At 35.6% G+C, this 11,483-nt stretch overlaps 4 protein-coding genes across 6 annotated transcripts in view; 2 read left to right on the top strand and 2 right to left on the bottom strand.

The window, feature by feature from the left end:
* Positions 1-10: 10 nt before the first annotated feature.
* Positions 11-1,836, bottom strand: LOC106331431 (peroxisomal adenine nucleotide carrier 1). The gene is made up of 5 exons (XM_013769786.1): positions 1,653-1,836; positions 1,323-1,554; positions 985-1,131; positions 736-896; positions 11-609 (listed from the first exon to the last, which is right to left on the bottom strand). Exons 1-5 carry the CDS (start codon positions 1,793-1,795, stop codon positions 327-329), a joined length of 966 nt encoding a protein of 321 aa, XP_013625240.1. The 5' UTR covers positions 1,796-1,836; the 3' UTR covers positions 11-326.
* A 757-nt stretch (positions 1,837-2,593) lies between these two features.
* On the bottom strand, positions 2,594-3,828 carry LOC106333234 (guanine deaminase-like). 3 transcript variants are annotated; one of them, XM_013771702.1, is made up of 6 exons: positions 3,740-3,828; positions 3,589-3,628; positions 3,424-3,441; positions 3,149-3,339; positions 2,952-3,056; positions 2,594-2,883 (listed from the first exon to the last, which is right to left on the bottom strand). In XM_013771702.1, exons 1-6 carry the CDS (start codon positions 3,797-3,799, stop codon positions 2,707-2,709), a joined length of 591 nt encoding a protein of 196 aa, XP_013627156.1. In that variant the 5' UTR covers positions 3,800-3,828; the 3' UTR covers positions 2,594-2,706. The 3 variants fall into 3 exon arrangements, with proteins under 3 accessions (XP_013627156.1, XP_013627157.1, XP_013627158.1); XM_013771703.1 differs by lacking the exon at positions 3,424-3,441; XM_013771704.1 differs by lacking the exons at positions 3,589-3,628; positions 3,740-3,828 and having other exon boundaries at positions 3,424-3,581.
* A 1,631-nt stretch (positions 3,829-5,459) lies between these two features.
* LOC106330132 (mitochondrial Rho GTPase 3-like) lies at positions 5,460-8,788 on the top strand. Its single transcript, XM_013768674.1, has 13 exons — positions 5,460-5,526; positions 5,954-6,174; positions 6,242-6,374; positions 6,473-6,616; positions 6,693-6,869; positions 6,958-7,212; positions 7,287-7,355; positions 7,434-7,489; positions 7,593-7,674; positions 7,757-7,959; positions 8,023-8,365; positions 8,452-8,632; positions 8,721-8,788. The coding sequence occupies exons 1-13, from the start codon at positions 5,515-5,517 to the stop codon at positions 8,786-8,788; spliced, it is 1,944 nt and encodes a 647-aa protein (XP_013624128.1). The 5' UTR covers positions 5,460-5,514.
* Positions 8,789-9,164: 376 nt separating this feature from the next.
* Positions 9,165-11,483, top strand: part of LOC106335518 (acyl-CoA-binding domain-containing protein 4-like) — a 5,312-nt gene continuing 2,993 nt past the window's right edge. The window contains exons 1-8 of the mRNA XM_013774059.1: positions 9,165-9,436; positions 9,724-9,794; positions 10,285-10,348; positions 10,436-10,507; positions 10,609-10,800; positions 10,895-10,972; positions 11,068-11,175; positions 11,364-11,430. Of these exons, the coding sequence (XP_013629513.1) occupies positions 9,278-9,436; positions 9,724-9,794; positions 10,285-10,348; positions 10,436-10,507; positions 10,609-10,800; positions 10,895-10,972; positions 11,068-11,175; positions 11,364-11,430 (811 nt within the window). The 5' untranslated portion in view covers positions 9,165-9,277. The remainder of the gene's footprint in view (positions 9,437-9,723; positions 9,795-10,284; positions 10,349-10,435; positions 10,508-10,608; positions 10,801-10,894; positions 10,973-11,067; positions 11,176-11,363; positions 11,431-11,483) is intronic.

Consider the following 11,483-nt stretch of genomic DNA (forward strand, 5'->3'; position numbering starts at 1 on the left):
AACGCAAGAATCCACAACAATAGTATTATATTAGTCTTCAGTTGCTTAGGAAACAATTTTATTACATCATTTCCTTTGTTCCTACACAAAGACTCACTTTTATTGACAACCCTGCGCGCCAAGAAAATCAATCCAGCTACAACCAATTTTCATAATATGATCTATAGATCAAAACTTAGACTGTTTCGTGGAACTAAAACACTATTACAATGCTTGTATTAGAATAAAAACCAGTGCATATAAACGAAACCGAGATTTATCCTGCGTGAATCATACATAAAGAGAGAGAACAACTTGACCGACCTGCAAGCCTGTCCTTGCTTTGCTCAAGGACTTTTCAACTTACCCTTTGTGAGAAACAGAGTTCTACGGATAGCTAGAATGAGAATCCACGTTGTTGCACTGATCTTCTCCTTGATCATCAGTAGCAAAGCTGAGCTCAGAACTGTCTTCAAGATCTGAGCATGCAGCCCCTTAAAGAACCCTAGCATCCCTTCTTTTCTCCATATGTCACAGACAACCCCTAGAATCGTTTTCCTTGTCCTTCTTACAGGCTTCTTAGTTTCCTTTCCCTTTGAGTCATCAGCAGCTTGAATCATCACTTTGCACCTACAAAACTCAGATGCATGCTTTAATCTTATTCCAAATACATGACAATTCACTATGGTAATGAACAAATTTTAAAGTAATCTTGTCCTAAGATTATTTTAAATAGAAAAAAAAAGATATAAATACCTTATTGCAGGATATGTGATGACAGTGGCAACACTTTTGGAGGCGGCACCTAAAAAGAAGGCCATAAAGGCAGAGAGCACGACCGGTGAAGAAGAACCATTCTTAGCTTTAGCAGTTTTCTGTTCAAGCAGGCGCTGCTTCAGCTGATCGAACACAGTATACTGCACACACACACAGAGAAGCTAACTTGTTCATCATATAGTCATGCTAAATTCCAAATCCACCAGCGAAAATTCAAGTGAACATCACCTGAATTGCGGGATTCGAAGTCAATAAAAGAGAGATCTCTAGTCCATCAAACGCGTCTCCCCATGCACCACCTGTTAACGTCTTCCACAACCCTTTAGATTCTCCAAACTCACTCGTTTGCATCCGTGACGAAGCTGTATCTAGAGGCTACACAATAGATAAGACTCGATGCTTTTATTCAAATCATTTTTTTAATTGAATGTTAAATTTAATTCAAAAGAAAAGACCTTTTTAAACTTAGAATCAAAAATTTACTCTTATCTTTTCCTATTTTTGACTTCTATTTATTCAAATCATTACAAAACAGCTGAACTAATGTTCATCTAACGTAAACATGCCTGGGTTAAGACAGAAGTACAAGCTCCTGCAGCAGCAGCAATGAGCAAGTTCGCCTTCGTTCCGATCGATTTCGAACCGGTTCTTTGACTATACACCCTCTTGAAATAGCTATAGCTATAAAAGTAGATGAACTGCGAAACAAAGGACTGCAGATTCTTTGTCCCTAGGCCTTGATACAGCGACATAATCTGTCGTTTCGAAACCGCTTCCCACAGAACATCAGAGAGATGTCTTCATAATCATCATAACACAAGAAACCATTACAAAACACGAGATCAAGAACGACATGTATAGATCATGAACACATCTAAACAAAAATCAAGAAGAACCTGTATTTTTGCTGGCCTTGGGCTCGAACCTCGGCCTGGAACTTTGATTTGCATGTATCGAGTGGATATAAGATGGTTGTGCTCAGAAGCGACCCCACGGCTCCGGAGGTCGCCTCTGACACCGACTCCAAATCGACAACCATCTCTCTGATGATCAACAACGCTATGAGAGTTTAGGGAAGAGGCAGTGATCATATCATCTTCTTCCTCGGGAGTTTAAACAGCCGTTAGTATTGACGGCGTTAACTTCACCGTTACAATCTCCGGTTCACTGTTTGGTATAGTGGTTGGTTCCGGTTTAGTTCCGGTTTTTGTTTTTTTATTCTAAAAAGAATATAGAAATTGTTAGCTTATTTATGAAATTTGGTTCTGTCTGAGTAACAGTTGTAGGAATCGGCTAATATCCAATAAAATTTTGTTTCCAATTTTGACTTTTTGGTTAATTTCGGATAATTCAAGTATAAAATATGTTTTTTTGATCTTTTAATATCGAGTAATTCGGATAAATTAAATATCTTGAATGAAGCTATTGGAATGATTCAGTCTTTTCGAATAATTTAAAAGATTTTAAATATTTAGAATAACATATATTCTAGTTTTTTTTCAGTTGATAAATAGTATTTTAAAAATATTTATTATTTTAAAAACTAAATATAATTACTATTTTTAGATATATAAACTGAATTCAGATATTCAAGTATTCATCTGGTTCTCGATTCAATTTCTGGTTTGATTCCAATTTTTCGGTTTCAAAAATGTCGGTTGTTTATGAAATTTGATTTGGTTGGAATTGATTTTTTTTGTTTGGGTCCGGTTCGGAATGTCCAAGCCTAAATGAGAGAAGCCAAAATCTTTGACGTCATCTCAGTCACAACAATATTGTAGATAATGACATCAGAAAACTCGATTCTGTGATAGATAGATAGATAGATCGTTCCCGCTAACAAAGCGTTGTTCTGCGTCTTAGAAGAAGCGAAAGAACAGAAGTACATACATACAAACACTTCCCGAAAGGAAATACAACGTGTAGGTGATTAGCAAATGCATTTTCTTACTATAAAGTGAACTTCTCCTTTGTATTCTGAAACACTTGCTCAGCGATACTCACATCGAGTTTTACGATCTCTAGACTAGACTTATGGAAGAGCTCAGTGCCTTTCACACCGTTGGCTACGCAGCTATTGAACCCGATGGCTACAGCTGCTTCTGCTTGCGCCCCATACACCAATCTCTGCTTCACCAAGCAATCGTTTCAGAAAGAAAGAAGAAACAAGAAGAACCATTGTTATTAGTTATTACCTTAAGTCTTGAGAGATGGATGGCTCCAAAACACATCGGACAAGGCTCGCACGACGCGTACATCTCGCATTCCCACAGCTTGATACCGTTCAGTTTCTTACATGCCTTGTGTTTTAGTTAAAAAAAAGAAAATCATAATGAGAAAAAAGATTTTGCATTATGTGTGTTTAGATTCTTGAAGGGTTACTATGACATACCTCTCTAATGGCTACGGTTTCAGCATGTGCTGTTGGGTCTTTGTATCTTAAAACCATATTATGGCAGCTCACAAGGACTTTGTCCTTATGAACTATAACCGCTCCAAAAGGGCGGCCATCACCACGCTCGACTCCAATGTATGCTTCTTCCACAGCTTGGGTTAAATACTTATGATCCCTATCACTCGAAGCTGATCAATTATAAACATAACACGTTAGGCTAGCAGTTCATAAGCTAAGATATATATGTAAACTATAAAGTAGTGAAAAATCACATATACGGCGTCGTATTGCTTCCACGGATACATAGTTCATTAACTGAGCTATTAATCTCCGGCGAAAAAGATAACAAAACTCAAAGAGCTTTGTGTCTAACAAGTAATAACTAATAATCACCTAAAAGCCAAGACAACTCTATCAACGAATTAAGAAAATGTTACCAGTGAGTTTGACGGTGGCATGACCTGGATCTGGAGCAGACTACGACCGTCAGTAAATGAAACAAAACATTGAAACTAGAACAGATGATAAGAGTGACAAAAACACGCGCGTATATGGTCATGTAATATAGTTGAGAATGTATGAGCTTACAGGTACAGATACAGATACTTTCTGGCCGTTAGTGGTCGTCTTGTTCTCGCTAGACATCATCTTGCTCGTTCCCGATCTCCCCGTTCATCTCGGAGCTCTATAAAAAACGAAGTGGGACCCTCGAAGTCAACTGCTATCCCAACTACTGCAGCACAATGGGCTTTGCGATGACGGGATCTCATTATGCTCGTGAACTGTGCTATTCCGGCCCAATTGTTAAAATTTAGTAGAATGTATATTTTCAGAACTGTTTTTAAAAATAGATTAGTTTCTTTGATTACATTAAAATATTATATTTTCATTAATGATAAAATCCGGTGACAATAAATGTACCAATTCATCATCCACTTCCACGTACCATATCTCCAGTGCTAATTGTATCTAATGTCATTTAATTTCAGTTAATTATTATATTTGCTTCTTACAAATTTGAATCCAAGCATAACAAAGTAACAAACTAACAACAAAAACAAAAGATAGGTTTCTTTTCTGCAAAAAAGAAAAACACAAACAAAAGCCATTACGCCACGTGTCCCTGTTATTATTGTATTTCTTCAATAGTACAAACTCCAAAAAAGAAAACAAAGGAAACATGACTTTTGTATTAAAATGTTGGATTTATGTCCTTTTACAGATGGAAAATTGGATATATCCTAAGCTGTTTGGGTAAATGAATAAATTTTGGGTTTAAAATAAGAAATTTTTATAGATTTTTGATGATTAGTTAAAATTAATTATATAATTTTTTTATTAATGTTAGATACAAATTATATTTTTTGAACAAATCTACATATTATATATACATTTAAAAATCTACATATATTTTTAAGATTATTAACATTCCCATGTGTCATATATATTTAAAAATTAAATTAAATTATTCATTTATTAAATAATTCAAAATTTAAAATAAGAATCTATAAAAAAACTGAGAATTTATTTATTTTTTAAATTATTTATTTGTTAGTAATAAGACTGTTTTTAATAAAAATATGTATATTGAAAAATAGATAGTAAAATTACACACAGTTATAAAACTTCTATTTGTACGATTATTATCATTTTTACATCTCGTTAAATTTTTTAGTTAGGTTTAAAGATTCTAAATAGTAATTTAATAGTTAAAATAAAAAACAGAAATGTTTTCTAAAGATGGACATATATTTAAAATTAAAACATTAGTTACGTGCGAAAAAAGTTTTTGTTTTAAACATATTTCAAAACGCGGGCAGTGCAATTACCCGCGCTTTTTAAAAAAAAAATTGTTTATTTATGTAGTTAAAATGTAATAAAATAGCATGTAATGCTTAATTGTAATGGCTGTAACAAAAATATGGTGCTCTATTTCATAGTTACTCCCATTTTTATAGATTTCTTGTAACTTTATGCTTGGAATGTTTAAGAAATTAGATACTAACAAAGAGGATACATATGTTTTTATTCAAGAATAGGGTATTCAAATTAATGTAGGTAATTAAGAGCTTTGAGCTACCAAAGAGGTAAAAAACAGAACACAAGCAAGGAAACCAGTTGAATCCACGTCAAGATAGTCAATCTTGTCCGTTAATCCTTCACACAAACGCTAGTATCACCGTTGAAACACAAAGCTTCCACTAAGAAGAGACACTTGGCTAATTTTACTGCAAAAGTTACTTGGAACCAACCAGTAAATATATATAGACATGAGATGAAAAGAAAGACACAACAAGAAGAAGAGAAGAACAAGCTTTGTGTTTTCCTCTTTTGAATTTTCTCATCCCGCCTTTATCTGCATTATGATCTTCAAGGTATTCTTTTTGAGGCTCTCATGCATCTTGATGATGGATCATCTAGTCTCTCTCTGTTTTTTTGCCTCTGTTTCAGTAATTTCATCTTGTGGGGTGTATCAAAGTCTTCCCTTTTTCAACATATATTACCTTAAAAATTGGGTTTTAAGCCTCTAGATTTTTTCTAAAATAGTTTGATTATGGCCATGTTTCATTCTGATGATGGATGATCTATTATCTCTCTTTTTTTCCCTCTGTTTCAGTAATTTCATCTTGTGGGTTGTATAAAAGTCGCTTGATTCTTAGGTCTCTAGATTTTATATGATTAGTAGTTTGATTGTGGCCATCTTTCAATCTCCTTTTGTTTCAGATATTTTAGATGTCTTCTTACATGACAATGAATATGCTTTATTCTGAAAAGTATTTTGATGTTTGTTTGCAAAACCAGATGATGAGGATGCTTGGTTTAGGATACTCTGGCTCGCCAAAACCGGTTCGGATCGTTGTGGTTGGTGAGAAGGGAACTGGGAAAACAAGTTTGATCATCGCTGCATTAAATGAATCTTCTCAACCTCAGCCAAACATACCCCCTGTGTTACCTTACACCACTTTCCCTTCGGAATGGTTCCGTGACCCTATTCCTGCTACCATCATTGACACTTCTTCAAAGTAAATGTTCCTTATAATTTGTATACTTCAACAAATGGATGCATGTAAAACATTGTTGTCTCTCCAGACCGGAAGATAGAGCAAAGGTCGTTAAGGAAGTGAAAGAAGCAGATGCAATTGTTTTGACGTTTGTAGTCGATATAGCAGAGACTTTGGACCGTTTAAGTGAATATTGGCTTCCTCTGTTTCGACAACTAGAGGTTTAGTTTCGTTCTTTCTTCTTTCTTCTTTCTTCATCGACCAGTTTTGCGTGTGTAACAAGTTTAAAGTTTATTTATATGCTTATTCCCCTGAACAGGTGAGAGTCCCTATCATAATCGCAGGTTGTAGCGTTACCAATAGAGAGTATCATAATCAAAGCGGTATGGAAATAATAACAACATCTATAAGGGAACAATATCTAGAGATCGAGACATGTTTCGACTGGTCTGCTCATCATATTGTGCGTGAGATCTTTACATTTTATGCATTTCAAGAACATTCACATTGTGTCAATGACCTTACTGCTTCTTCTGTAGGCTCGAAAAGTGTTTTGGTATGCGCAACATGCTGTTACTAACCCTGTCGGACCAATATATGATAAAGAAACCAGTTCATTGAAGCCTCGTTGTGTTGCTGCATTAACTCGTGTATATGTACTCTCTACACGTGACACTGATTTCATTCTCAATGAAGCCGGGTTAAACAATATTCAGGTAACCTCTTATTCCCTAGTTTTGTTTCGTTGTGTGTTCTTCTTTGAGTTGCTTCTATAAAGCAGCTTAAGTTGCAAAAATATAATAGGCTCAATGCTGCTATGAACCACTGACACCTTCTCAAAGTAGAGGACTAATAGACTTTGTGCAAGAACGGTCTCCACTAGGAGTTGATGAAAACGGAATCACAATAGAAGGTTTCTTGTTTATAAACAAATACCTTGTGGAACAAGGAAGGATCAGACAGGTATGGAATATACTCAGAAAATTCGGGTATAACAATGAGTTAAGACTCGCAGATGATATGATTCCATATTCATCATTCAAACGCATGTCTGATCAGGTAAAAATATTCACAAATATAACTCAGTTTTTAATATTTGATCATGTTTCTGATTTGGCTTTGTCTTTCTGCAGAGTGTTGAGCTGTCTGATGAAGCTATTGGTTTCTTAAGGGGAGTCTATAAGAATTTGGATGAACACAGTGTAAAGTCTTATCTTTCTAGTTTAGATTACTTGTGGGAATTATAATATTTCTCAAACATTGGATTTGAATTTTCTCAGGGTAATAACTTGGGACCTCAAATGATTGGATTTGTCTTTCAAATTTCACCTGAAAAGTAACATTTTAAACTTCGAAAAAGCGCGCAAAAATTTCGAATATAATATTTTCCTTTTTATTTGCTTATGTGTAATTACATTGGTTTGATTCGTTAATGACAGTCCATGGAGCATAGCTCCTTATAAAGATGCGTCAGAGAAAACTGATGATGGAGGATTGTCACTTGAAGCTTTCCTCTCACTGGTAATCAAGAACTAAGTCTTTTAACGGTTTTAAGAGGAACCCATTTAAACTAAATCTTTGAAACTTTTTCCTGTATTTGCAGTGGAATTTGCTGACACTAATAGATCCAGCTAGGAGTCTTGAATGTTTGATATGTCTATGTTATCCATCTTCAGCAGTTCGCATTACTAGGAGAAGAGCAATAGACCGCAAGGAGCAGAACTCTGACAGAAGAGTTTTTCAGTGTTTTGTCTTTGGCCCCAAGAATGCTGGAAAATCTGCATTGCTCAATCGATTTATCGGAAGGTCTGTCTGTTCTTTTAACTCAGTATATGTCAAAATATGTATGTCTGATTATATGAATCTTAGGCCATATGATGATGACAACAACAATGGATCAAATGAGGAACGTTATGCTGTTAATATGGTTGACAACGATGGTGTAACTGGAGATGTAAAGAAAACTCTGGTGTTGAAGGAAATTCAAATGCAAGAAGATGGATTCTTACCATCAAATGAAGCGTTGGGAGCTTGTGATGTAGCTATCTTCCTTTACGATTCTTCTGATGAGTCTTCATGGAAGAGAGCCATTGATCTGCTTGTTAAGGTTGCAACCGCTAGTGAAGACGCTGGTCTAGAGTTTCCTTGCCTAATGGTTGCAGCTAAAACTGATCTTGATTCATTCCCAGAGGCAAATCAAGAAGCTACTAGAGTAAACACTTATCATTCTTCTTGATTACTAATCATCAAAAGGTTTTGTAATCATCATAAACTTAAAATAAATATGAGTTCTTGCAGGCCACACAAGATATAGGGATTGAAGCTCCAATACCAATAAGTTCCAAAATGGGAGATTTGGATAACTTGTTTCCAAAGATATTAACCGCGGCTGAGCATCCTCATTTATGTATTCCAGAGATTAAGTCGAAGAAGAAAAGGAGTCGCAAGCTAATGAAAAGATCTCTAATGGTGGTTTCAAGTATGTTTTTTTTTTTTGGTCATATGCTTATGTATCTTCATCATATATAGTATTTGTGGACTCCTCCTAACATGTTTTTTTGTAACAGTTGGGACAGGGGCTGTGATCGTTGGGCTGGTGTCATTCCGTCTGTATGCCGCAAGAAAGCAGAGATAATCTTGTAGCTGAAGAAAGATAAAAAAAAACCTGAAAATTTGAATAAATATATTGTGGTTTATTAAGTTGGTTATCCATGGATGCCTTGTTTAACAAGTAAAGAACTGTTATCTATAGATTTTACTTCTTCTAAAATGTGCTAACTTCACCAACTTTAACAAGAAACTAATTGGTATTGGAGCTCCTTTTGATGATTTTTTTTATCTTAAATGATTTACTATTTGATATATATATTTTTGACTATCAAAATTATGTCGAACAATTGCTAGTGTATGTATTATTTTTGTTTGTGTGTAGCTTTGATATGTGTTACCATGTGATAAGTCATAAGTGTTATAACTTATAGGACGCTTCAACTAGCTATAATCATATTTACTTCAAAATTTTTTTTAAAAAAATCCTCATTTTAAACGAAACTAGAGACGCCTCTGCTAATCGCATCTCCGTCTCCGATCAAATCCGCGGTGGAAGTGAGGGAAGGAGACACAAATGGCTATAACTAGGGCCACATCTGGCCCCGCCTACCCGGAGAGATTCTACGCCGCCGCATCTTACGTCGGCCTCGACGGATCCGATTCGTCGGCGAAACACGTCAGCTCGAAATTCTCCAACGACACTGCGCTAATTTTCTACGCGCTGTACCAGCAGGTCCGTTGCAAACCTCCCTGATTGTTGAATTTTCACGAGATCTGGTTGAATTTGTTTAGTTTCATTCATCGAAATCTCATCAGCAAGAGTACGAGCTAAGAAAAAATTCAATGTATATGGATTGATTTGATTGCCGTGTAACTGCTTAGAGTAAATGTCGCCGGAGATTTGATTATCAATTTGATAGGAAAATGTGATTGTACTACTTTTTTTTTATTGATTAGAATCTTCACTAGATATGTGACTATAGTGTTGATGATCTCTTGGATTTGACTTGTAATCATCAGGCTACTGTAGGACCATGCAACACTCGGAAACCTAGTGCATGGAGGCCTGTGGAGCAAAGCAAGTGGAAAAGGTTAGATTCATTATGTCTCTGCCAACCCTTTAACATGTATGCATTCATCTCAGGCGCTTTTTGACATTCATATGCTTGAGTTTGGGAAGCGTACTTGTAGGAAGAAGCTTTGTGGTGAATTTGATTAGGAGATGCCTTAGATTTCAGTAATTATTAGAGTAGAAGAATCAAGATGCCTCATGAATCAGGGAAACAAGAAAGGAGATGTAAGCTGCTAAGATAAAAATTAGAAATGCAGGATTTTTATTTGCATCCCTGAGGAAAAACTAAATGCTTATCTATGATTTGGTATGCATTCAGAAATTTTTTGACATGTTTGATAATAAAGATTGCAGATAATGTTATTATGCAAATACAATCCTGTATCTCCGAGCTTGTTGCCGCCTAGGATCCTTTTAAAGGAAAATAGGCCGTGTGAAAGTTGTTTTTTGTGAACTTTCCCTGTGAGACTTACATGTTAATGTTCTGAATCATTTCCATATTTACTTAGTTGGCAGGGACTCGGAACCATGCCCTCGATTGAGGCAATGCGTCTCTTTGTGAAAATTCTTGAGGTAAACGAGTGAGAGATCTATGGCTAATTTTGTAGAATTTACTGGAGCATAGGCTTGATTTCTTCCCTATTGCTTACTTTATATCAGGAAGAAAATCCTGACTGGTATTCCAGCGAATTTACCGATATTCCAGATCCTGTCGTGGATGTCCAAATCAATGTGAGTTTTGTATCCCATGGGAGTCTGTAATTATTACACTTTTTTTTGTTTCGTGAAGAAAGTATTTTTTTTGAGTCTTCTAGTGCATCCCTTCTCTGTAGCAAACAAAAGATGAGCCTGTTGTTGAGAATGGAAACTCATTAAGCGAGACAAAGACAGTTTCTGCTGAGAATGGACGTTTGTCAGAAACCCAAGATAAAGATGTAGTCTCGGAAGACCCAAATACTGTTTCTGTATATAACCAGTGGACTGCACCCCAAACATCTGGTCAGCGGCCAAAGGCCCGTTATGAGGTAATGTATTTATTCTCTCTTTTGCAAGGTTAAAGGTCTTGTCATTCATGTATCATCTGCATTTCTAAAATCTTGTTTATCATATTTGTTTCAGCATGGAGCAGCAGTTATTCAAGATAAGATGTATATATATGGTGGAAATCACAATGGCCGTTACCTTGGTGATCTTCATGTAAGCAACGCACATGTATCATCTGATGATTTAATTGAAGTATTCAATTTCATTTTCTTTTCCCACTGACAATTTTTGGTTTCTGTGGAATGTAGGCTCTAGATTTTAAAAATTGGACTTGGTCGAGAGTTGAAACCAAAGTTGCAACTGAATCAGAGGAAACATCTCCAACACTACTCTCTCCTTGTGCTGGTCACACTTTGGTTAGTATTTAACTTCTTGCGTTTTGTTTTGGTTTCTACCTTTTCGCTTTCCGGCCTAGAATTATTCAGGACAGCTGTTAATTTGTAGAATTAAGAGAAAGTAGTCTTCGTAAAATCCACTTGCTATATTAGTTTGTAACAAGGAAGACTATTATTTTCTCATGCCTTTTTTTTTTTTTGTTTTGTAGATACCGTGGGACAACAAATTGCTGTCTATCGGTGGTCATACTAAGAATCCTTCAGAATCGATGCAAGGTAAGCGTTTATATACCCTTCGAAGAGAGATATTTTTTTTTTTTTTTTTTTTT

Source organism: Brassica oleracea, chromosome C3 (assembly GCF_000695525.1).
Source record: "Brassica oleracea var. oleracea cultivar TO1000 chromosome C3, BOL, whole genome shotgun sequence".
Classification (NCBI taxonomy): domain Eukaryota; kingdom Viridiplantae; phylum Streptophyta; class Magnoliopsida; order Brassicales; family Brassicaceae; genus Brassica; species Brassica oleracea.

What these genes read in the sequence shown, in the direction of transcription:
- LOC106330132 (XM_013768674.1), top strand. An exon ending in ATCATTGACACTTCTTCAAA is followed by an intron (nt 6,175 to 6,241) that starts GTAAATGTTCCT and finishes TTGTCTCTCCAG; the next exon opens with ACCGGAAGATAGAGCAAAGG. An exon ending in CTCAATCGATTTATCGGAAG is followed by an intron (nt 7,960 to 8,022) that starts GTCTGTCTGTTC and finishes TATGAATCTTAG; the next exon opens with GCCATATGATGATGACAACA.
- LOC106331431 (XM_013769786.1), bottom strand. Translation starts at nt 1,795, where the DNA reads ATGGTTGTCGATTTGGAGTCGGTGTCAGAGGCGACCTCCGGAGCCGTG. An exon ending in GTACTTCTGTCTTAACCCAG is followed by an intron (nt 1,132 to 1,322) that starts GCATGTTTACGT and finishes TCTATTGTGTAG; the next exon opens with CCTCTAGATACAGCTTCGTC. An exon ending in CTTCGAATCCCGCAATTCAG is followed by an intron (nt 897 to 984) that starts GTGATGTTCACT and finishes GTGTGTGTGCAG; the next exon opens with TATACTGTGTTCGATCAGCT.
- LOC106333234 (XM_013771702.1), bottom strand. Translation starts at nt 3,799, where the DNA reads ATGATGTCTAGCGAGAACAAGACGACCACTAACGGCCAGAAAGTATCT. An exon ending in AAACCGTAGCCATTAGAGAG is followed by an intron (nt 3,057 to 3,148) that starts GTATGTCATAGT and finishes CTAAAACACAAG; the next exon opens with GCATGTAAGAAACTGAACGG. An exon ending in TCCATCTCTCAAGACTTAAG is followed by an intron (nt 2,884 to 2,951) that starts GTAATAACTAAT and finishes TTGGTGAAGCAG; the next exon opens with AGATTGGTGTATGGGGCGCA.